Source organism: Petromyzon marinus, chromosome 61 (assembly GCF_048934315.1).
Source record: "Petromyzon marinus isolate PM22_M1 ecotype Great Lakes invasive population chromosome 61, UKy_Petmar_22M1.pri1.0, whole genome shotgun sequence".
Taxonomy (NCBI): Eukaryota; Metazoa; Chordata; class Hyperoartia; order Petromyzontiformes; family Petromyzontidae; genus Petromyzon; species Petromyzon marinus.
This window is the reverse complement of record NC_133727.1, coordinates 471669-495957: the sequence shown is the minus strand read 5'-3', so window position 1 is coordinate 495957 and position 24289 is coordinate 471669. Positions and strand designations below refer to the sequence as shown.

The 24289-nt window shown below is 60.9% G+C and overlaps 1 protein-coding gene across 1 annotated transcript in view; it reads right to left on the bottom strand.

Moving 5' to 3' along the window:
* LOC116955669 (phospholipid-transporting ATPase VD-like) overlaps nt 1–23860 on the bottom strand; it is a 34586-nt gene extending 10726 nt beyond the window's left edge. Inside the window, 22 exon segments of the mRNA XM_076053376.1 lie at nt 39–164; nt 739–815; nt 1073–1460; nt 1799–1812; nt 2816–2876; nt 3227–3411; nt 3596–3722; nt 4191–4297; nt 5168–5416; nt 5719–5986; nt 5989–6273; nt 6548–6760; nt 6982–7187; nt 7614–7866; nt 8535–8665; nt 9006–9137; nt 10049–10155; nt 10827–10912; nt 12766–12970; nt 13662–13856; nt 14887–15150; nt 23232–23860. Coding sequence (XP_075909491.1) covers nt 39–164; nt 739–815; nt 1073–1460; nt 1799–1812; nt 2816–2876; nt 3227–3411; nt 3596–3722; nt 4191–4297; nt 5168–5416; nt 5719–5986; nt 5989–6273; nt 6548–6760; nt 6982–7187; nt 7614–7866; nt 8535–8665; nt 9006–9137; nt 10049–10155; nt 10827–10912; nt 12766–12970; nt 13662–13856; nt 14887–15150; nt 23232–23236 — 3684 coding nt within the window. The 5' untranslated portion in view covers nt 23237–23860.
* Nucleotides 23861–24289: the final 429 nt, after the last annotated feature.

The following is a 24289-nucleotide window of genomic DNA, read 5'->3' as shown; positions in this document are numbered from 1 at the left end:
GGTGTGTAAATTGTCCATGTGGGTGTTGCGAGGCGTACGGCGTTCTTGTAGAAGAAGTAGAGCACCATGTTGGCGAGCCGTGTGTAGCACCAGTGGCCGTGCACCAGCAGCAGCCGCCGCAGGTGGGAGAAGCGCGCGATGGCAAAGTCACTCGACATCACGGCCTGCGCGGGGGGGGCGGGGGATGACGACGGAGATGTTGACTACCTCGCCTGGTATGCAGGAGGTCGTGGGTTTGATCCCGGCCCTGACGCTTGTACAGTGGTCCCATCGATTAACAATCCGCCTCCCATAGGGTCCCATTGTTTCTATTTTAACGATACATTTGCGATCAACGACGTGCATCTTACGATATCGCGCGGCCGCCAATTTCGGCCAATCGGAGAGCTCCCAAGCGGCTTCAGCAGCGGACCTCAGCCAATCAGCAACACCCTTTGATGAGCGTCGTCAGGCGAGGCGGTCGTGGCGCCCCCCGTCCCTCGCACGGAAACACCCCGAAGCAGCTGTCGCCAACTGTGGTCCCGTGCAACTCGGCCGCCGCAAGTCAACCCACCGGGGGGCGTGGAGTGGGGGCCGGCTCTGTTGGGACGCGGTGGTGGTGCATGGTGATGGTGGTGGTGCATGGTGGTGGTGCGTGGTGGTGCATGGTGATGGTGGTGGAGGTGGTGGAGGCGGCGGTGACGGTTGGCGGTGGTGGCAGCCGCGGCCGTGCAAGTGCGGCGGGGCGGTGGGGGTCACCTGCATCCCCTCCTGCCCCGAGATGCCGATCCCCACGTCGGCCACCTGGATCATGCTCACGTCGTTTGCTCCGTCGCCTGCGGGAGAGAGGGTGACGTTACTCTCGTTGGCGCGGAAGCACGCGTACGCTTACCCGTACCCGTGCCCGTGCCCGCACCCGTGCCCCGTGCCCGCCACCGGATGGGCTCTTCCCGGGGGGATGTCCACCGCAGAGACGGAGCGTCGATGACTCTTGACGATGACGACCCTGACAATGCCCGATGATGACGACGACCTTGACGACGACCTTGACGAAGACCCCGACGACACCGATGAAGGGGGGGGGGGGGCTCACCGATGGCGAGCGTGCGCACGTGCAGCCGGTCGCGCACCAGCTGCACGATCTGGCCCTTCTGCAGCGGCGTGGCACGGCAGCAGATCACCACGGCGCTGGCGCTCGCCGCCGCCAGGAAGCGGCCCTGCAGCGCCGCGTCATCCATCACCAGCGCCAGCGCCGGGCCCTCCACCACCAGGCAGCACCGGCGGCCCTGCTGCTGGTAGTGGTGAAAGTCCGACGACGCTTCAACCGGGGCGGTGGTGCGGGAGACGCCTCCGTCTGGTGGGATGGGAATTGGAGGTTGGTGTTCGGAGACGGGTGAGTGTGTGTGTGAGTGCGTGTGTGAGTGCGTGTGTGAGTGCGTGTGTGAGTGTGTGTGATTAGCACGGTTGGCTACGTACAGTGCAAAAGAAGTTCAACATTCATAAGTACGTGTGTGCGTGAATTCCCTACACCTCTGCTGTAGCAGACGGACAGAAAACATGGCATCTGTGCAGGACCGCCCTGGCCCGAAACCACATTGGGGCTCCGCAAGCCTCTCCTCAGCGTGCCTGGCAAGGCGATGTTGAATAATCCTTGCCAGGACCTTTCCCGGCACACTGAGGAGTGAGATGCCCCTGTAGTTGTTACAGTCCGTGCGGTCCCCCTTGTTAAAGAGGGGGACCACCAGGGATTCCTTCCAAACCTGCGGAACCTATCCAGTGGTCCAGACTGTTTTAATGTCACAAAAATCAGTCTGCGTACAAATGCCACCATCCCTTAGCATATCGTAATGAGTGGCGAATGACGGTTGTTGTTGTTGTGTGCGTGAGCAATGGAGCGGTGGTGTAGCGGTTAGTGTGCCGGGCCACCAACACAAGTGACGATTATCTGAAGCGGTATTAAGGCATCCCCTAGGTCGACTCAGCCTTAAATGAGTACTTGATGCAGTGTGTAAACATCCGATAGATCATCGAATTAGTCTTGGCCAGTTGTAACTAGTTTTGCATCGAACTTCAACATTATCAAAATCAACTGAGTGTCATTGTTGGCACGTGGGTTCTGCCACTGCCGACAGCTGTATCTGATGCTATTTTAGATCATTCGTCCTGTCTGACCAAGAGCATTTGCCACAAGATCAATTATTATGGATTCATTGCTCTTGTTAATCCCCCTCTGGCCTTGGCACGTGAAGGGCTCACAAGTGACGACATCAAATCTATCCCTCTGTTCAAGAACGAAACAGAGGAGGATTTCTGATGCTGGTTGTAATTACTGGCAAAACGTCGTACTCGGATTGTAAATGTTGTGGCTTGGCTCTCCAACACACCGGTGTGCTGTACTAGTATACTACAGTATACACTACTACACAATACACTACTATACACTACACTACTATACACTACACACTAGTGCTGTACTAGTGACGAACTGTCACGTTCTGTTTACGTGACAACCCTTACTAGTTGGCTGTGTCGGGTAGTGGCGGGTTTAATGACACATTTATATATTTACGTGATCTAACCCAAAAAAAACTGTACTATTTTCTTGCTGTGGTTTTCCCACCTGATGATGATTGCTTGTGTTGCAATCGAAACGTCGTGATTTGTTTTATTTTATTTCTAACTACGTGACTTTACCGAAAGAACCAAAGAGTATGGATGGGCCCCTCATGGATAATTCCTGTGAAGCGCCTGTCCATCGTGCGCGGCTACGCGACTCGGTACTAGAGGACAGGCGTCCAGCCAGGCGTGCCGAGCGCGCTGGGGCGGAGCTACGGACCGGCGGCGGTGGCCTCCGGCACGTTCCGAAGCAGCCGCTCGATCTGCTCGGCACAGCCGCTCTGAGCACGCGCAGACAGGGAGAGATTGGGGGGACGCACGGGAGGGTGGGGGGGGTGGGCGAGGTGGGGGGGGGGCAATAGCATCAGCACCATCTCCAGCACCACCACCAACATCAACAACATCAACAACACCAACAACACCAACAACACCAACAACACCAGTGCCACAAGCACCTCCAGCACCACCACCTCCAGCACCACCACCTCCAGCAACAACAACACCACCACCACCTCCAGCAACAACACCACCACCACCACCTGCAGCAACAACACCACCAGTGCCACCGCCACCAGCACGGCTCCCTCCCTCCCCCTCCCTCCGCTTCCTACGTCTCCATTCCGCCTCTCACCGTGGATGCGGCGTTGACGGTGCAGACGACGTCGCCGGGCCACACGAGGCGGCACGCCGTCGCCACGTTCACCGCCGTCTCGCGCTTGTCGCCCGTGAGCACCCACACGTGCAGCCCGGCGGCACGCAGCGCCGACACCGTGTCCGGCACGCCCTCCTGCAGACGGTCCTCCACGCCCGTCGCTCCTGCGGGGACGCGGGGTCGCAGTCAGGGTCTCGGTTCGGGTCACGGGGAGCGGGAACGGGATCAGGGTGGCGCTTAGAGTCGGGGGTTAGAGTTCGAGTCGGGGTCAGGACCCAAAGGCAGAGACCCCCCCCGACGGTCCGTAACGGACTGCGGGGGCAAGCGCCGTTGGCGTGCGGCACGGACCCAGCAGCTCCAGCTCCGTCTCGATCCTCAGCGCCGACTGCTGCAGCAGCAGCTCGCGGCTCTCGATGGCCGCCTCGGCCTCCATGTGGCCGCTCCGCCACTCGGCGTACGCCTCCTCGCTCAGCGCCTGGACGGGGGGGTGGGCGGGGCGGGGGGGGGGCTGCGTGAGTTGAACGGGCGGGCGGTGTTGTGGTCGTGGGGTCAGGTCGCGTACACAACAAAAATAAATACAACCATCACGAGCGCACACTCATGGACACGCACGCGCACATACACGGATACACACACACACGGATACACACACACACGGATACACACACACACGGATACACACACACACGGATACACACACACACGGACACACACACACACGCACACACACGTACACGGACACACACACACACGGACACACACACACGGACACACACACACACACGGACACACACACGCACTGGCACTCAGCGGGCCACCTCCACATTGCACTGCCGCGGCGACGGTGGTGGCTGTCGTGGTGATTGTGACCGTGCGTGTGGTGGTTGTGGTGGCCGTGGTGGTGGCCGTGGTGGCGGTGGCCGCGGTGCTGTGAGGGCCGTACCCTCTTGGCGATGCACAGGGTCCTCAGGCCGTCGCGGGCGTACGAGTTGAGGTAGAACTCCGTCTTCTCTCGGATCTTCTGCTGCTGCTTGTCCAGCCTCGAGTCGCCTGAAACAGCAACGTTCACACAACGTTCGACAATATCCAACAGCAGTCGGTCAACATCTGGGGCGGTGGCGGCGGGGGGTGGGGCCCGGGCGGGAGCGCGTCGGCAGAGCTTCGCGGTTCTAATCCGGCAGGGTTCACCCCTGGTTAATACGGCGCGGCGTTCACCGTCTAACGCTACGCTCGCGGTGTTCACCGTCTAACGCCGCGCCCCGGCCGCTACGCTCGCAGCGCGGCGTCCACGGCGTCCGGTGACGTCGTTCGCGAAGGGAGTCGGGGGGGCCGGTCGTGCGTCACGACCCCCCCCCCCCCCCCCCGACTCCCTTCGCAAAAGTTCCAAATGGTTCCACCGCAATTTTGCTCAACTGGGAACGCACGCCGCCAACCATCGCCCGCCCTGCGAAAAAACTCGGCAGGACCCTCCTCAAAAAGAGGACTCGGCGAGGCTTGGGGCAAAGGGGGGGGGGGGGTTTAGACTCAGGTGGGTGGCGATGAAGCGGCGGCGGCGATGGTGACCGTGGTGCGGGGGGCGACGGTGACCGTGGTGGAGGTGGCGACGGTGACCGTGGTGCGGGTGGCGATGGTGACCGTGGTGGAGGTGGGGATGGTGACCGTGGTGGGGGTGGCGATGGTGACCGTGGTGTGGGGGGCGACGGTGACCGTGGTGGAGGTGGGGATGATGACCGTGGTGGAGGTGGGAATGGTGACCGTGGTGGGGGTGGCGATGGTGACCGTGGTGGGGGCGGCGACGGTGACCGTGGTGGGGGCGGCGACGGTGACCGTGGTGGGGGTGGCGATGGTGACCGTGGTGGGGGTGGCGATGGTGACCGTGGTGGGGGCGGCGACGGTGACCGTGGTGCGGGCGGCACGCACGGGACAGGGGCCGCAGCGTGGGCAGGATGGCCGAGTCGGCGCCCTTGGCGTAGAGCGCCACGGCCCCGGTGAGGGGGTGCCGCACCACCACCGACATGCGCTTGCGCAGCGAGTCGAAGCCGAGCACGTGCAGCACCTCGAAGGTCAGCGTACATCCCCCCCCTCCTGCTCCAACTCCACCTCCTCCAACTCCTCCAACTCCACCTCCTCCAACTCCTCCAACTCCACCTCCCGCGAGGGTTTCCGCATCTGAGCAAAGGAAGGAAATATCGTCGTCGTCGTCAAAGGGTGTGGCTACTCGGATAGCGAGCGCGGACAATCAACACAAGCCCTGCATGCAGACTGTTTGCGAGCGGAGTGTCATTGTATTATTACTACTGTCATCATGCAACCAACAGCAACTTTTACCAGCAGCAGTAACCTCCTCACCAAGAGGTCGACCCTGGGCCTACCGGGGGCATTCCACAACCCTAAGCCTGGGCCCACTAGGCCGCAGGGCCCACTAGGCCCGTGGATCCACGAGGCCGGCGAGGCATTCAATCGCGGCCTACCTCCCCCCGCCGGCGACCGCGTGAGCAGCAGCGTGGCGCTCCTGGGGCGGCGCGCCACGAGGGTGAAGCCGTAGGCTCGCGCCGCGTACACCAGCGCCGCCTCGTCAGGGCTCTCCGCCCGGTACTCCAGGTCCGTCGCGTCGTCGTCTCCGCCGTCGTCGCCGTCGTCGCCGTCGTCGTCCGCGGACCGCGGCTCTCCGGATTTCGCGGTCCGGGCCGCGCCGCCGCCCGGTCGCGCCGCCGCCGTCTCCGAATCGGCGGTCGCCGCGGTTTCGTCGCCGCCTTGTTCGGGCCGGGCGGCGCGCCCGGAGCGTTCCGCGGCGGCGGCTTCCCGCGTGGGAGAGCGCCGCTCGGGCGCGGCCGGCGCGGCGTTTGCGTTGCCGCGCTCCGCGTCAAGGCCTCCTTCCGGAGCGGCCTCCCCGGCAAGTGCCGGCGGAGTTGAACTCTGACCCTGGGCGGAGTCCGCTCCGGACGAGCCGCCCTCCCGCTTCTTGAGCTTCCTGAGCAGCACCTCGATCTTCCGCAGCGAAACCGCTGCTCGGTGGCGACGCCGGCCTGCGGGAAGGCGCGGGGTGACGTTCGGCACCGGTGGACGGCGACCGTCGCCAGAAGCGGCAAACCGGCGAAACCGAATCCGGTGGAATTTAAGCGACGCGCCCCCACGCCGTTTCGGCCGCAGGAGCCGTGGGGGATGGAATCGAACCGCGAGAGCGGCGGGTCAGGAGTCCGGCGCGCCGCTCGCCGTTTGGAGTCCCTTCCCCCGCGCCGGCTAAGTACGGTGCCAAAGAAGTTCAAGGCGCGAGCCCGGCGACGGTGGGGGTACTCTCACCTCGCGGGGCGGGCCGCCGCGAGACGACACCAGCACGGTGTTGCACAGCGCCAGCGTGATGAAGAAGTCGACGGCGGCGTCGCCGCCCTCCGGGGGAGGGGCGGCGGCGGCCCCCGCCCCCTCCGGCGCCGCCGCGGTCGCCGCCGAGACGACGGCCGCCACGCCGCACTCGACCCTCGCCAGCAGCCGCGGGTCAGGGGTCACCTCCTTCTCCTGAGAGCCGCACGGGGGGGGGGGGGGGGGGAGAGAGGCGGATGCACAAAGACAAAGGTAAACATCCCCCCCTGTAGCCTTGACGGACTGCCGCGGCAAGTGCTGTTTTAGGGCCGGCGACGTCGGTCGTGGGCGGGAAACGAACTCGGGTCGCCGGGCTCACGAGCTGGCTGCTGTACGCAATCGCCCGTCCACGCCCGTCCACGCCCGCCCACGCTCACCAGCGGGCTGCTGAACGCCGCGTGCGTCGACCGCTCGTGCCGGGTGAGGCTGGACGACGACGCCGGCGCCAGTCGGGAGCTGCGAGTCCGGCGCACGCGCTGCCCGGCGCCCGGCGCCGTGCCGTCGGCACCGCCGCCGTCCCCGCGCTCCTCCGCCTCCTCCGAGTCGGAGGAGTCGGAGTCGTGGCGCGTGGCGATCCGCAGAGCTGCGAGCGAGAGCAGGGGGGTGCGGCTGAGCGCCGGGCGCGGTAAACGTCGCCGCTGGGGAGACGAAGGCGGCCGGCCGCGGTGCGGAGCGCCCGGCCGCCTTCGCGCGTCGCGGTGCCGCCGCTCGCTCACGGCGCCGCGTGGGCTACACGGGGAGCGGGGACCAAAGACAAAGATCCCCCGTGTAGCCTTTAACAGACCGCAGGGGCAAGTGCTGTTAGCGAGCAGCACCTGTGAAAGCCAACACGGCACACCAGGGGGTGGGTGGCCAGCACCACGCCAGGCCGCCTTTGTCTCCCCAGTGGCGACGTTTACCACACACCGCACCGGGTTATCCATTCAGATAATCCTCACCGGTGCTGGCCGCGAGCGGCGTGGCGCTAACCGCCGCGCCGCCGCTCCCCCACTCCGCCGCCGCCGCTCACCGTTCTCCCGGTGCGGGTACTCGGTGCCGGCGACGGCGCAGCGCCGGAACACCATCTTGTTGTCGGTGAGCGTGCCGGTCTTGTCGGTGAACAGGTGCTGCACCTGGCCCAGGTCCTCGGTGATGTTGAACGCGCGGCACTGCAGCCGCGAGTCGCTGCGCTCGTCGTACAGCGCCACGTCGCGGTGGATGAAGTAAACCTGGCCCAGCTTCACGATCTCCATGGACACGTACAGCGAGATCGGGATCATCACCTGCGGGCGGCGGGGGGAGGGGGGGATCAACCGGTGGATTTGAACGGGGAGGCCGAGTGGATGCTGTGCGGTGTCAGAGAAAGCCACCGAGATGACTCCTCCCCCTCCCTCCCCCCCCCTCCCTCCCCCTCCCTCCCCTCCCTCCCCTCCCTCCCCTCACCCTCCCCTCACCCTCCCCTCACCCTCCCCTCACCCTCCCCTCACCCTCCCCTCACCCTCCCCTCACCCTCCCCCAACTCCGCGTGGTCCCGATCAGCGGTGGGAGCGGCGGGACGGCCGCGACGTGGCGAGCCGCTTCGGCCGAGGCTCCCCATCGGCCGCCCGGCTAACGAAGGGGAGAGCGGCGCCGGGCCGCTCGCCGGCGCCGCTCTCTGGCTCGCGTGGCCGCGGGGACGGTCGGCGACGCGGTCGTGGCACCGGTCTCGGGGGGGGGGGGGGGGGTGGTGGGGGAACTTCGCCGGCGACGCTTCCGTTCTGACGCGGCGGCTATTTGTTGGCCGATCGGCGATCGGATTCGATTTATGAAAATAAAAAATATTCTTCGGCGAAACCGCCGACACGACCTCGGGCGAGCGACCGGGCCCCAGACGGACTTCTCGCCGCCGGAGGCGACGCTCGGCGTCGGGGGGCACGGCGTGGCCGGGCTTGCCGGGCAGCGTGGGACGGACCTGCAGGACGATGATCATGGTCCAGAACATGTAGAAGCCGGCGAGGGGGGGGGGCAGGTGATCCCCTTGGCGGTCGGGGACGTCAAAGGGGGGGCGGACGTCTCCGTAGGTCGCCAGCCAAACGCTGTGCCCTGCACGCCACGCGGCGGTCGCACGCCAGGGACGGAACACAGCGGGGCGAGCGATGTTAGAGGGCGATGTCAGCGGGCGATGTCAGCGAGTGATGTCAGCTGGCGATGTCAGCGATGCGAGGGAGTTGCAGGAGGAGGAGGGGACATGGAGGTGACGACTCCTCCCAGTCTCTGAAGTGGCTCTCGCCGGGTCCCGTGACCCCCCCCCCCCCGTGACCCCCCCGTGACCCCCACGTGACCCCCCCGCAAACCCCCCCACGAACCCCCCCACGAACCCCCCCGTGACCCCCACGTGACCCCCCCCCCGTGACCCCCCCCCGTGACCCCCCCCGGCTCTCACCGCACGCGACGAGCAGGCACATGGCGAGGAGCAGCAGCACACACCACATGACGTCGGTGTTCATGCGCTGCTCCAGCTTGCTGCGCTTGTACCGCGGCCCGTTGTTGTTCAGCATCGCCTTCGTCTCGTGACCTGCGGGCAGAGGGGCGGCGCTCTCCGCACTCCACGCCGACGAGGCCCCACGAGCACGAAGCCGCCCGCCGTGAGGGGACGTCTCAAAACGCCCGCTGCCGCTGCGTCAAATAAATAATATATCCGGCCGCGCCGGGCCGACGGTTCCGAACAACGGTGAAACTGGCACGGCCGCCTCGTCGCCCCCGCCACTGCCGTCTAAAAGTGGCCGGCTGTGCCACGCCGATGATCCCCGACGGGGGCGAAACCGAACGGCCCAGCTGCCGCTGCCGCCGATGCCGTCCGATACGGCGACGCTGTGCGGACGATGCCGGCCGGGGCGAAACCGGTTCGGCCGTAGGCTCGGCACGCGCACAAAGAACCACGAGACGGGGGGACACCACCACACGGCGGTAGCGGTGGTGGTGGTGGTGGCGGCGCTGGTGGTGATTGTGACGGTGGCGTTTGTGGTGCCAACGGTGGCGGTGACGGCGCTGGTGGTGACTGTGACGGTGGCGTTTGTGGTGTCGACGGTGGCGGTGACTGTGACGGTGGTGGTGGCGGCGCTGGTGGTGATTGTGACGGTGGCGTTTGTGGTGCCGATGGTGGCGGTGACGGCGCTGGTGGTGACTGTGACGGTGGCGTTTGTGGTGCCGACGGTGGCGGTGACTGTGACGGTGGTGGTGGCGGCGCTGGTGGTGATTGTGACGGTGGCGTTTGTGGTGCCGATGGTGGCGGTGACGGCGCTGGTGGTGACTGTGACGGTGGCGTTTGTGGTGCCGACGGTGGCGGTGACTGTGACGGTGGTGGTGGCGGCGCTGGTGGTGATTGTGACGGTGGCGTTTGTGGTGCCGATGGTGGCGGTGACGGCGCTGGTGGTGACTGTGACGATGGCGTTTGTGGTGGCGGCGGTGCTCGCGGCGACGGCGCACCGGCATAGATGACCATGCCCACGGCCTCCTCCGTGTTGCGCAACGTGCAGCCCCGCAGCAGCAAGTTTTCCTTGTTCAGCCCAACCTTGCGGCCACTCGCGTGGATCCTGCACACGGCCGCCCATCATACCCATCATCATCGTCGTTGCTATCATCATCATCATCATCGCTATCATCACCCCCATCATCATCATCATCCCCATCATTATCGTCGTTGCTATCATCATCATCATCATCGCTATCATCACCCCCATCATCCCCATTATCATCATTGCCATCATCGCCATAATCTCCATCCACCTTCATCGTTATTTTCGTCATCATCATTGCCATCAGGAAAAGGGGGAAGAAGGGGGAGGAAGAGGGAGGGTGGTGGAGGGAGGAAGAGGGTGCCGTGTGTGTCTGTGTGTGTCTGTGCACTTGCCCCTACAGTCTGTTAAGACTATGCGGGGGATCTTTGTCTTTGTGTGTGTGTGTGGGGAGCGGTAGAAGCGGTTAGCGCTACGCTGCGCTACGAACCTGGCGACCCGAGTTTGATTCCCGCTCACGGCCAACACCGGTGACGATTATCTGGACCGGTCCTGGGCCTCCCCTAGGTCGACTTGGTGTAGCGGTATGTAAACATCGCCACTAGGGAGACAAAGGCGGCCGGGCGTGGTGCTGGCCACCCACCCCCTCGTGTGCCGTGCCGGCCTTCATAGGTGCTTGCGAACAGCACTTGCCCCTACAGTCTGTTACAGGCTACACGGGGGATCTTTGTCTTTGGTGTGCGTCTCACATGAAGCCACGGAATCGCTCCAGGTCGTTGGTGGGGCTCTCGCACTCCACGCTGCTGGTGAAGGAGCGCGGGTCAAACGGGCGGCCCTGCACACGCACACACACACGTACCACACACGCACCATGCACACACACACGCACGCACCACACACACAACACAACAACAACAGCCATTCGCCACTAAGTGGCGGTGACGCCACCACGACGCTTGTGCCAGGCCATGTGCACCTTGAGGCCACATGAAGTGTCGAACGCCCGCTGGCAGGAGGTCACGGGGCACACCCAAGTGCCATGGGTCGACTGACTAAGATGACTGAGATGACTGGCTGATGCACCACCTGTGCCCCCTACTGTGCCAACCTGCTGTGCTTTAGCCACCCAGCGCTCCACTCGTTGTTGTGAGCATCGCTCCTCCGGCCCTCCATTGTTGTTGGAGGGCGACTGCCTCCAACTGCCCAGTAGCATCCTTCACGAGCCTCCTCCACAGAGGCCGATCTTGACACCGCTGGTACCAGTCATCGGCAAGTCCACTCAGCTCCACGTCCTCCTGTACCACATCGCTCCATCTCTTCTCTAGCCCGTGCCACGCCCGTTTAGCCCCCTCGATCCGGCCGAACAAAAGCTGTTTCGGCATGCGGTGGCTGGGCATGCGGGCTACATGACCCAGCCAACGCAGCCTTGCCTGCCGGAGGAGCTCACCGATGGGACCTTGCCCAGATCTTTCAAGGATTTGGGAGCTCCTCACGCAATCCAGCCTGGTTAAACCCAGGATGGATCGTAGGCAGGCTAGCCTAAATGTTTCTAATCAGCGAAGATGTTCCATTAGGGGGGTCCACGTTTCGCAAGCGTAGAAAAGGGAGGGAATGACCGTGGCAGAGAAGACCTGAAGCTTAGTGCGGAGCGACAGACCAGGTGTTGTTGTTAAACTGGAGCCGGTCATAAGTACACTGCCCAGGTATGGGAAACTCTCCACTCTCTCCACAACTGCCCCATCACCAATTGGGAGTTGTGGGGGTGGAGTGTCCGATGGTACAAAATACCCAAACAGGTGCTTAATTTTGGTGGGGCTGATGGTAAGGCCCCACCTCTTAGTGGCATGCTCCAGTCTCAGCAGCAGCATCTCCAACTCCTCCTCCGAGTGAGCAGCAATTACCAGAATATCGGAATGCATAATGTGGTTGAGCAATAGGGAGCCATCCCTTGACCGCACCCGGGCATCGATCAGCCTTCCATTATATCTGTACCAAATGGAGATTCCCCCGGTACAGCTATTGAAGGCATCACGAACTACGTAGTCGAAATAGATGTTAAATAATGTGGGAGCCAGAGGACATCCCTGTCGCACCCCAAGGTGTACAGGGAATGGCTCTGACTCCCGGCCACGTAGTTTTACCCGGGCCCGCACACACACACGCACACACACACGCACGCGCACATGCACGCACACACACACACACGCACGCACATACACATGCACACAAAGATCCCCCATATAGCCTTAACAGACTGTAGGAGCAAGTGCTGTTAGCGAGCACAAAGCACGCGCACACGCGCACACGCGCACACGCGCACACGCGCACACGCGCACACGCGCACACGCGCACACGCGCACACGCGCACACGCGCACACACACACACGTAGAGCGCGTTGTGGGGGGTCACGACGCGACGATCCCCGCCGCACCTCCCCCTCTGCCGTGGGCCGCTTGAGTGGCGAGCGCCCCGCGGCTTTTACCGGCTGGGTCAAGGCACGGCTCAGACTGGCGGGCGCTCAGCGGTGACCCTCAGTGGTGACCCCCAGCGGTGACCTCCAGCGGTGACCACCAGCGGTGACCCCCAGCGGTGATCCCTCTATATATATACACACCGCTTTCTCCCTACCGCTCTCTCTCTCTCCCACTCCCTACCGCTCTCCCTGCCCCTTGCCCCCCGCCGGCTACCGCGGTCTGCAGGCCGCGTGCGACGTGGCGCTGCTTCAGGCTGCTCTCCCCGTCCAGCGTGGCCGTCTCCAGGTGGCAGATCCCCGCGGCGTCGCTGGACGCCAGCAGCAGCACGTCGGCCGGCACCGCCTCGTTGCAGCGCAGGCGGACGAGGTGGCCCACGCGCACCGACTTCCACGCGCGCTCCGTGAACGTGCCGGCGCACCTGGGGCGGCGCCGGGAGGGGGGTGGGGGTCAGGACCCTCGCGGCCGGCGCAGGCCGAGGGCTTTACGTAGGCCCAGGCTTTGTAGGCCCTCCCGAGTTGACGCGGGCCGGAGAGAATACATCCACGGTGATAGTCACCACCGTCATCGCCACCGTCATCACCACCGTCACCTTCGCCACCATCGCCACCGTCACCACCACCGTCACCCTTCACCACCACCGCCACCTTCGCCACCACCGTCACCTTCACCACCACCGTCACCACCATCACCACCGTCACCTTCGCCACCTTCACCACCGTCACCTTCGCCACCGTCACCACTACCATCGTCACTACCACCATCACCTTCACCACCGCCACCTTCACCACCGTCACCTTCACCACCGTCACCACCACCATCACTGTCACTCCCACCGTCACCACCACCACCGTCACCTACGCCACCATCACCACCGTCACCTTCACCACCATCACCATCACTCCCACCGTCACCACCACCACCGTCACCACCACCACCGTCACCACCACCGTCACCCTTTACCACCATCACCACCATCATCGCCACTGCCACCATCACCACCGGCATCACTCCCACCGTCACCACCACCACCGCCGTCACCACTATCACTCCCACCCTTCACCACCATCACCACCGCCGTCCCCGCCACCACCGCCGCCCGGCACACTGACCGCTCGTAGACGGCGGTGCCGGCGTTGTTGACGACGCGGTCCATGGCATAGCGCCGGAAGTCCTCGAGGCCGTCCTTGACGGCGATGACTCCGAGCACCACCACTAGGGGGATCATGGTGATCTCCTTTTGGAACGCCTCCACCAGCGGCACCCAGTTGAGAACCACCAGGAAGAGGAAGTAGACGTTGGCGAACCTGCGCTCGGTGAGGGGCGGGGAGCGGCGGTGACGGAGGGGGACAGGTGATTCGCCGGGCCGGCTCCGCCGCGCGGGAAGCTCGCCAAAACCGTCGTCGCTAAACGACCTGTCGCGACCGCTGCCCCCGCGCACGGTGGTCTGGGCGTGACCACTGGAACGTGAAGTTGCACATGTTGCTCAGTTGTCGCTCTGCGCCGTGTGGAAGAAGAACAAGAAGAAGAACAAGAAGAATAAGTAGAAGAAAAACAAGAAGAAGAACAAGTAGAAGAAGAAAAAGTAGAAGAACAATAAGAGGTAGAAGAAGAACAACAAAAAACAAGAAGAAGAAGACCTACAAGAACAAGAAGAAGAACAAGAACAAGTAGAAGAAGAACAAGTAGAAGCAGAACAAGTAGAACAACAAGTAGAAGAAGAACAAGTAGAACAACAAGTAGAAGAACAAGTAGAGGAAGAACAAGAAGAACAAGAAGAACAAGAAGTAGACCAAGAAGAACAAGTAGAGGAAGTACAAGAATAACAACAAAAACAAGAAGATTAAATAACCTCAACCTGCAGCGCCGCAACGCCACCGCTCTCGTTGAGAAGAAGAGAGAAGGGTGCACGTCGACTCGGAGGCGCCAGGAGGAGGAGCCCACAGACCAACGGGAAGGCAGCAGCAGCCGCCAGGCGGTGAGCCGCCGCTAACAACAATTGCCCGAGCTCCGCGCTTCCTCCGTTTATGAAGGTGCCATCGGCCAATCGACGAATGTTTTACACGCGGGAAGAAGACCGGAGCGCCCGGGGAGAAACCCACGCGTGCGAGGGGGAGACGCTCGATCCCCCCCGTACAGAGAGAACAGCAGGCAAGAGTCCACATTTTGTTCGCGGTTCTCCCGACAGAGCCAAGGGCACGGCTCCTCCTCGACGCGCAACGTCCGTGCCGGTCGATCCACACCAACCCCCGGCCGCTTTGCCCGAGCGGCGCCGGAGCAAAGGCGGCCGCCGCAACCCTCCGCCCGGCTAACCAAGATGACCGGAGCAGCACTCGCCTGTGGAACTGCTCAAACAGGTTCTTGGGCAGGAAGCTGAGCAGCGTGTACTTGGTGGTGCGGATCTCATTCCCCGGCAAGCGCTTCGTGAGCCTCTCCCACTCGGCGTCGAGCGTTCCATTCCGCGGCACGACCTTGCGGTGCTGGTGGTGGTGGTGGTGGTGCTCGTGGTGGTCGAGCCGAGGTTCGACAGAAGTCGCGCGGTGGTCCCCGGAGAACCGGCTGGAGATGCTGGACAGGACGCTTCGACAGGTTTCCGACGCCCTGTCCATGGGAGAAGAAGGAGGCGTCAGTCTGCTGCCACAGCCTACCAATCACAGCCTACCCATCACAGCCTACCCATCACAGCCTACCCATCACAGCCTACCCATCACAGCCTACCCATCACAGCCTACCCATCACAGCCTACCCATCACAGCCTACCCATCACAGCCTACCCATCACAGCCTACCCATCACAGCCTACCCATCACAGCCTACCCATCACAGCCTACCCATCACAGCCTACCCATCACAGGCTACCCATCACAGCCTACCGCAGACTGTCACAGCCTACTCATCACAGCCAACCCATCACAGCCTACCCATCACAGCCTACCGCAGACTGTCACAGCCTACTCATCACAGCCAACCCATCACAGCCTACCCATCACAGCCTACCCATCACAGCCTACCGCAGACTGTCACAGCCTACCCATCACAGCCTACCCATCACAGCCTACCCATCACAGCCTACCCATCACAGCCTACCACAGACTGTCACAGCGTACGTTTGTCTGCAAGTGACCAGGTGGCAAAGGTGGCAAAGGTGGCAGCTGCTCGGTGGAGCCTCAAAGCAAGCTCGCAATGCGGGTGGACAGGAACTGCGGCATTCCACACGTGCCTTGCAGTCAGAGGCGAGGCTCAGATAAAGAGGTTTGGTTTAAATTGCCGAGTCCAACGTACACAGAGCGTCAACAGGAAACGCGGTCACGTCCCGTGAACTACCATGATCACTCACAGGGACCCACAGACTCACACAGAGACCCACAGACTCACACAGAGACCCACAGACTCACACAGACTCACACAGACTCACACAGACTCACACAGAGACCCACAGGCTAACACAGACTCACACAGAGACCCACAGACTCACACAGAGACCCACGGACTCACACAGAGACCCACAGACTCACACAGAGACCCACAGACTCACACAGAGACCCACAGACTCACACAGAGACCCACAGACTCACACAGAGACCCACAGACTCACACAGAGACCCACAGACTCACACAGAGACCCACAGACTCACACAGAGATCCACAGAGACCCACAGACTCACACAGAGACCCACAGACTCACACAGAGACCCACAGACTCACACAGAGACCCACAGACTCACACAGAGACCCACAGACTCACACAGAGACCCACAGACTCACACAGACTCACACAGAGACTCACAGACGTCACACAGAGACCCACAGACTCACACAGAGACTCACAGACGTCACACAGAGACCCACAGACTCACACAGAGACCCACAGACTCACACAGAGACCCACAGACTCACACAGAGACCCACACTCACAGACGTCACACAGAGACCCACAGACGTCACACAGAGACCCACAGACGTCACACAGAGACCCACAGACTCACACAGAGACCCACAGACTCACACAGACGTCACACTGAGACCCACAGACGTCACACAGAGACCCACAGACTCGCACAGACTCACACAGAGACCCACAGAGACCCACAGACTCACACAGAGACCCACAGACTCACAGACTCACACAGAGACCCACAGACTCACACAGGCGTCACACTGAGACCCACAGACTCACACAGAGACCCACAGACTCGCACAGGCTCACACAGACGTCACACAGAGACCCACAGACGTCACACAGAGACCCACAGACTCACAGACTCACACAGAGACCACAGACTCACATAGAGACCCACAGACTCACACAGAGACCCACAGACTCGCACAGAGACCCACATAGACCCACAGACTCACACAGAGACCCACAGACGTCACACAGACTCACACAGACGTCACACAGAGACCCACAGAGACCCACAGAGACCCACAGACGTCACACAGACTCACACAGACTCACACAGACGTCACACAGAGACCCACAGAGACCCACAGACGTCACACAGAGACCCACAGACGTCACACAGAGACCCACAGACGTCACAGACTCACACAGAGACCCACAGACGTCACACAGAGACCCACAGACTCACACAGAGACCCACAGACTCACACAGACTCACACAAACTCACACAGAGACCCACAGACTCACACAGAGACCCGCAGACTCACACAGAGACCCACAGACTCACACAGAGACCCACAGACTCACACAGACTCACACAGACTCACACAGACGTCACACAGACGTCACACAGACTCACACAGAGACCCACAGACTCACAAAGAGACCCACAGACGTCACACAGAGACCCACAGACTCACACAGAGACCCACAGACTCACACAGAGACCCACAGACTCACATAGAGACCCACAGACTCACACAGAGACCCACAGACTCACACAGAGAACCCACAGACGTCACAGAGAGACCCACAGACACACACAGAGACCCACAGAGACCCACTGAGAAAGGGAAGAGAATAGGGAGGGCTGTGACCAGCAGTGGGAAGCCACCGGCTGACAACAACAACAAGTAAACAAGTGGTGCCGGATTCCCAGGTGTTAGAGGCTACAACAACCGTCATTCGCCATGAAGTGGCGGTGACGTCACCACGACGCTTGTGCCAGGCCATGTGCACCTTGAAGCCACGTGAAGTGTCGAACGCCCGCTGGCAGGTCACGGGGCAGACCCAGCAGGTGCCACGGGTCGACTGCCTAAGATGACTGAGATGAGTGGCTGATGCACCACCTGTATCCCCTACTGTGCCAACCTGCTGTGCTCTAGCCACCCGGCACTCCGCTCGTTGCTCCTCCGCCCTCCGTTGTTGTTGGAGGGCGACTGCCTCCAACTGCCCAGTAGCGTCCTTCACGAGCCTCCTCCACAGAGGCCGATCTTGACACCGCTGGTACCAGTCATCGGCAAGTCCACTCAGCTCCACGTCCTCCTGTACCACGTCACTCCATCTCTTTCCTAGCCCTGCCGCGCCCGTTTAGCCCCCTCGATCTGGCCGAACTGTTTAGGCATGCGGTGGCTGGGCATGCGGGCTACATGACCCAGCCAACACAGCCTTGCCTGCCGGAGGAGCTCACCGATGGGATTTGTGAGCTCCTTACACAATCCAGCCTGGTTAAACCCAGGATTGATCGTAGGCAGGCCAGCCTAAATGTTTCTAACCAGCGACAATGTTCCATTAGGGGGGTCCACGTTTCGCAAGCGTAGAGAAGGGAGGGAATGACCGTGGCCGAGAAGACCTGAAGCTTCGTGCGGAGTGATAGACCAGGTAGCTTCCACACAGCGTTACGCAACCGATGAAAAGATAATGCTGCTCGACTGATTCGGAGTGAGACCTCTGCTTTTAAACCGGAGCCGGTCGTGAGCACACTGCCTAGGTATGAGAAACTCTCCACTCTCTCCACAACTGCCCCAACACCAATTGGGAATTGTGGGGGTGGAGTTTCCAATGGTACAACATACCCAGGCAGGTGCTTAGTTTTGGTGGGGCTGATGGTAAGGCCCCACCTCTTGGTGGCAAGCTCTAGGTTCAGCAGCAGCGCCTCCAATTCCACCTCTGAGTGAGCAGCATTTACCAGATCATCGGCATACATAACGTAGTTGAGCAACAGGGAGCCATCCCTTGACCGCACCCGGGCATCGATCAGCCTCCCATTGTATCTGTACCAAATGGAAATTCCTCCGGTACAGGATTGAAGGCTTCACGAACTACGTGGTCAAAATAAATGTTAAATAATGTGGGAGCCAGAGGACATCCCTGTCGCACCCCAAGGTGTACAGGGAATGGCTCTGACTCCCGGCCACGTAGTTTTACCCGGGTCCGCTCACCATCATGAAGGTCCTTAATGAGCGTGAGCAGGGGGTCAAGGACTCCGAAAGCACGAAGAACAACCCAGAGCCCAGGCCTACTGATGGTATCATAGGCCTTGACCAGGTCAATGAAGCAGAGATGTAGGTCTTGCTGGAATTCCCTACACCTCTGCTGTAGCAGACGGACAGAAAATATGGCATCTGTGCAGGACCGCCCTTTCCTGAAACCGCATTGGGGCTCTGCAAGCCTCTACACACAGACACACACAGAGACCCACGGAGACCCACAGACTTTCCTGAAACCGCATTGGGGCTCCGCAAGCCTCTACACACAGACTCACACAGAGACCCACGGAGACCCACAGACTTTCCTGAAACCGCATTGGGGCTCCGCAAGCCTCTCCACCCCCCCTCCCTCCCACCGTCTCTGCCATGGCACCCGGAGGGACCCTGCCTGGCAACTGTGACGACAGCAACCCCACGGGTACCGATCGCAAAACTCCGCAAGGTGTTCACGTGGTTAAATAAAGGATGCCGGGTTACGTGAGACGTTGGGTCTCAGTGGGTGTTCACGTGGTTAAATAAAGGATGCCGGGTCACGTGAGACGTTGGGTCTCAGTGGGTGTTCACGTGGTTAAATAAAGGATGCCGGGTCACGTGAGACGTTGGGTCTCAGTGGGTGTTCACGTGGTTAAATAAAGGATGCCGGGTCACGTGAGACGTTGGGTCTCAGTGGGTGTTCACGTGGTTAAATAAAGGATGCCGGGTCACGTGAGACGTTGGGTCTCAGTGGGTGTTCACGTGGTTAAATAAAGGATGCCGGGTCACGTGAGACGTTGGGTCTCAGTGGGTGTTCACGTGGTTAAATAAAGGATGCTGCGTCACGTGACGCACCGCGTGTGTACTGGCGAGACACGCGGCACCCGCGTGGATCCGGACTCTGTGGAGCGGCGTTAAATCCAAACGCCTCGCGGCGACTTCTCAACCCGGCTACCGGCAGCAGTCGCCGCCGCCGGCATCGGCACGCAACCTCACCACAGCTCGGTGGGTGGTGGGTGGGCAGAGGGAGGGTAAATGACTGAGAGAGAGGGAGTGAGTGGGTGAGTGGGAGAGTGGGAGAGTGGGAGAGTGGGTGAGTGAGGGAGTGGGTGAGTGAGGGAGTGGGAGAGTGGGAGAGTGAGGGAGTGGGTGAGTGGGAGAGTGGGTGAGGGAGTGGGTGGGAGAGTGGGTGAGTGGGAGGATGGGAGAGTGGGTGAGTGGGAGAGTGGAAGAATGGGTGAGTGAGGGAGTGGGTGAGGGGGTGAGGGAGTGGGTGGGTGAGGGAGTTGGTGGGAGAGTGGGATAGTGGAAGAGTGGGTGAGTGGGTGAGTGGGTGAGGGAGTGGGTGGGTGAGGGAGTGGGTGGGTGAGTGGGAGAGTGGGTGAGTGGGTGAGGGAGTGGGTGAGGGAGTGGGAGAGTGGGAGAGTGAGGGAATGGGAGAGTGGGTGAGGGAGTGGGTGGGAGAGTGGGTGGGAGAGTGGGTGGGAGAGTGGGTGAGGGAGTGGGTGGGAGAGTGGGAAAGTGGGAGTGGGTGGGAGAGTGGGTGAGTGGGAGAGTGGGCGAGGGGGTGAGGGGGTGGGTGAGTGGGCGAGCGAGCGATTGAGTTGGCATGCGAGTGCGTGGGTGTCATGAGTGGCATAGCGGTTGGCGCGCTGCGCTACGAATCCCGGCCACTCGAGTTCAATTCCCGTTCATGGCCACCAACACCAGTGATAATTATCTGAATCAGGTCCTGGGTCTCCCTTAGGTCGACTCAGCCTCAAATGAGTAGCAGGTGCGGTGTGTAAAACATCGCCACTGGGGAGACAAAGACGGCCATGCGTGGTGTTGGCCACCCACCCCCTCGTGTGCCGTGCCGACCTTCATAGGTGCTACTTGCTAACAGCACTTGCCCCTACAGTCTGTTGAGGCTAAATGGGTGATCTTTGTCTTTGTAGTGAGTGAGTGGGCGAGCGAGTGACCGGAGCAAATCAACGGGAGCAGTAACCACGGCAGGAGCGCTAGAAGTGCAATACAACTCTACAACGGTGTCGACTTTACCAGGCAGGGCCGACTCAGCTATGGATCTCTTTCCTCAACGTGGCCTATCCCAAGTGACGGCTCAACCAAGCGGGCTGATCACCTCGCGTGGAAACTCATCGCAGCGACGACGAGAATGGGTGGGGGGGGCTGACCCTGACCGCTCCAGGCGGCTGGCGGCGGGCGAGTTCCCAGCGAGTTGGCGAGTTCCCGGGATCAGCGGTCGCGCTATTTGACACTCACGCTCCGAATGTCACGTCCCCCGGGGCCCCGCGTCCCCCCCAGGGGTGGTGGGTTTAAAGACGCATTTATATTTACGCGACCAAACCCAAAAACCTTTATGATGGACAGTCCACTGTCGACTTCCCACCCTTCTACAACACGGCGATACTCGTTTTTTTATCGACCCCGGAAAGGGTTTATGGGCTGAGTGAACAACCCTAACACTCCACCCTCCGCACCCCCCAAACCAAGGCGGCTAATGGACATTAACTCCCTCGCCTGGTACACAGGATGTTAACTACCTCGCCTGGTATACAGGAGGTCGTGGGTTCGATCCCGACCCTGACTCCTGCTGTATATTTCGAGTTTGCGTGTCTCTCCATGGTGAGATGTTAACTACCTCGCCTGGTACACAGGAGGTCGTGGGTTCGATCCCGACCCGGACGCCTGCTGCTGTATATTTAGAGTTTGTGGTGTCTCTCTCCCTCTCTCCCTGTGGTTGCGTGGATTTTTCTCCGGGTCCTCCGGTTTTTCCTCTCCACGTTCAGGATCAACGTCACGGGTTTCAGAGAATTTGTCTGCGATACATTTCCACGTGACGATGACAATGATGACGATGCGGCCACTTCCTTGGCTACAAATGTGACTCCGGGCCCCGCACTTTCAAGGGCCCCGCGCTAAATGCGTTCAAGCCATCAATTCCGTTTCAGTGATTCTGCACTTGCTCTATTACTATACCGCCTTCAACTTATACGAACGACTGGGTGAGCGATTTGTCGTATTATCTGGCTGTACAGCAAATGAAAAAATACAATTACTTTACTGTGCAAGCTAAAAATGTGTTTTAATATTCACGTGTTTTTATTTATTTAGGACCCCTTTATAACATCGAATGCTCCAGGCCCCGCACGAGCTTCATCCGGCACCGGCTATCATTGGCGATGGCCAGAAGCACTTCTGAGAAACAATGAGCTAGGCAGTCGATCCGTGGGGACTTACCCTGAACAATAAATAGATGAAAATTTTGTTTACATTTTATTTGCGGAACAATAACAAGATCTAGACAATCTTGATTCATTGAAGCTTTCGTGCCTGCTGGAATCCATGCTTTTTGGTTCTTTCGGTAAAGTCACGTGGGTAGAAAAAGAACAGATCACGACGTTTCGATCGCAACACCAGCAATCGTCATCAGGTGGGACAACCACAGCAAGCAGAAACTGCTGCAGTAGGCGGGAGATGTGGCGCGTAGCACGAGGCGACACAGAGACAAAGATCCACCACCCCACTCCGTGCAGCCTATAACAGACTGATGGCACCACGCCCGGCCGCCTTTGTCTCCCCAGAGGCGATGTCCAGAACTCACCACCGTACCGGCTACTCGTTTAAGAATGAGCAGACGCAGTGGGAGGCACAGGGCCGGTTCGGATATCCGTCGCCACTGATGTTGGCCGTGAGAGCCGGGAATGGAACCGAGAGTGGGCGGGTTCGTGACGGGAGTTGCTAACCGCTGTCCCACCGCTCCCCACGATGTTACAGTACAGACGAAATACACAGATACATGCAGATTACACCATCACATCAAGAGACACACACACAGAGACACAACAACAACCGCCATTCGCCACTAAGTGGCGGTGACGTCACCACGACGCTTGTGCCAGGCCATGTGCACCTTGAGGCCACGTGGAGTGTCGAACGCCCGCTGGCAGGTCACGGGGCAGACCCCCAGGAACAGGTTTGAAGATTTGCTGAGCATTTCTGTGAGGTCCTGGGGGAGGGGAAATCCCTCAGCCAGGAAAACATCGTGGCACAAAGTGAGGATGACCCTGCTGAGGCTGCGGTGCCTCAAATATTGGAGGAAGTCACCCCCTGTGAGTGGCTGGCTGCGGTGCCATCTGTTGAGGAAGTACTGAAGACACAGACTCACACACTCACACTAACACACCGAGACACACTCACACTAACACACAGACACACACACTAACACACAGACACTAACACACAGACACACACACAGACACACCGAGACACACACACACTAACACACAGACACACACACACTAACACACACTCACTGCATGTCTCGGCAGACACTTGGGGCATCAGCGGCAGGCGATTCGTGCCCGCGCAGTCCCCGGGTTGGAGGGTGAAGATCCTCGCCACTTGCACGACGAGGAAATGGCGCTGGCGATGCTGGCGCTGCTTGATGCTGGTGGCGACGGCGGTGGTGGCGGTGGTTGATGATGGTAGCGGTGGTTAATGGTGGCGGTAGCGGTGGTGTGATGATGGTAGCGGTGGTTGATGGTGGTGGTGGCGGTGGTGTGATGGTAGCGGTGGTTGATGGTGGTGGTGGCGGTGATGTGATGATGGTAGCGGTGGTTGATGGTGGTGGTAGCGGTGGTGGCGGTGACGCCAGCCAGCTAAGAGAGGGAGAGACGCAGGTGAGCGGCGTTGTCTCAGCGCGCCTGGTAGCGGTGGTGGTGATCAGCGGCGACGTCCACGTGGGGTGCCGGTGGCTTCCGGCTCACGCATGAAGACGCGGCACGACCACCAATTCGGTTGTCAGCCGCTGATGATGTTGTTGATGCCGTTTATGATGATGTTGATGATGCCGCTGATGATGTTGGGAATGGAAGCAATAAACACATCCGGGGTTGGTCTCAAGTTAGCAGGGAGGAGTGGTGGAGGAGTGGCGTGGAGGTGGTGGGGGAGTGGTGGGGGAGTGGCGTGGGGGTGATGGGGGAGTGGCGTGGGGGTGGTGGGGGAGTGGCGTGGGAGTGGTGGGGGAGTGGCGTGGAGGTGGTAGGGGAGTGGCGTGGGGGTGGTGGGGGAGTGGCGTGGGGCTGGTGGGGGAGTGGCGTGGGAGTGGTGGGGGAGTGGCGTGGGAGTGATGGGGGAGTGGCGTGGGAGTGGTGGGGGAGTGGCGTGGAGATGGTGGGGGAGTGGCGTGGGGCTGGTGGGGGAGTGGCGTGGGGCTGGTGGGGAAGTGGCGTGGGAGTGATGGGGGAGTGGCGTGGGAGTGGTGGGGGAGTGGTGGGGGAGTGGTTCGGTTTGGCATTGGGAGGGGCCGTTCAATCAGAATCTTAATATTTATTTAGATTGCAGGAGGGATCTCTTCTTACGGATGTCCAGT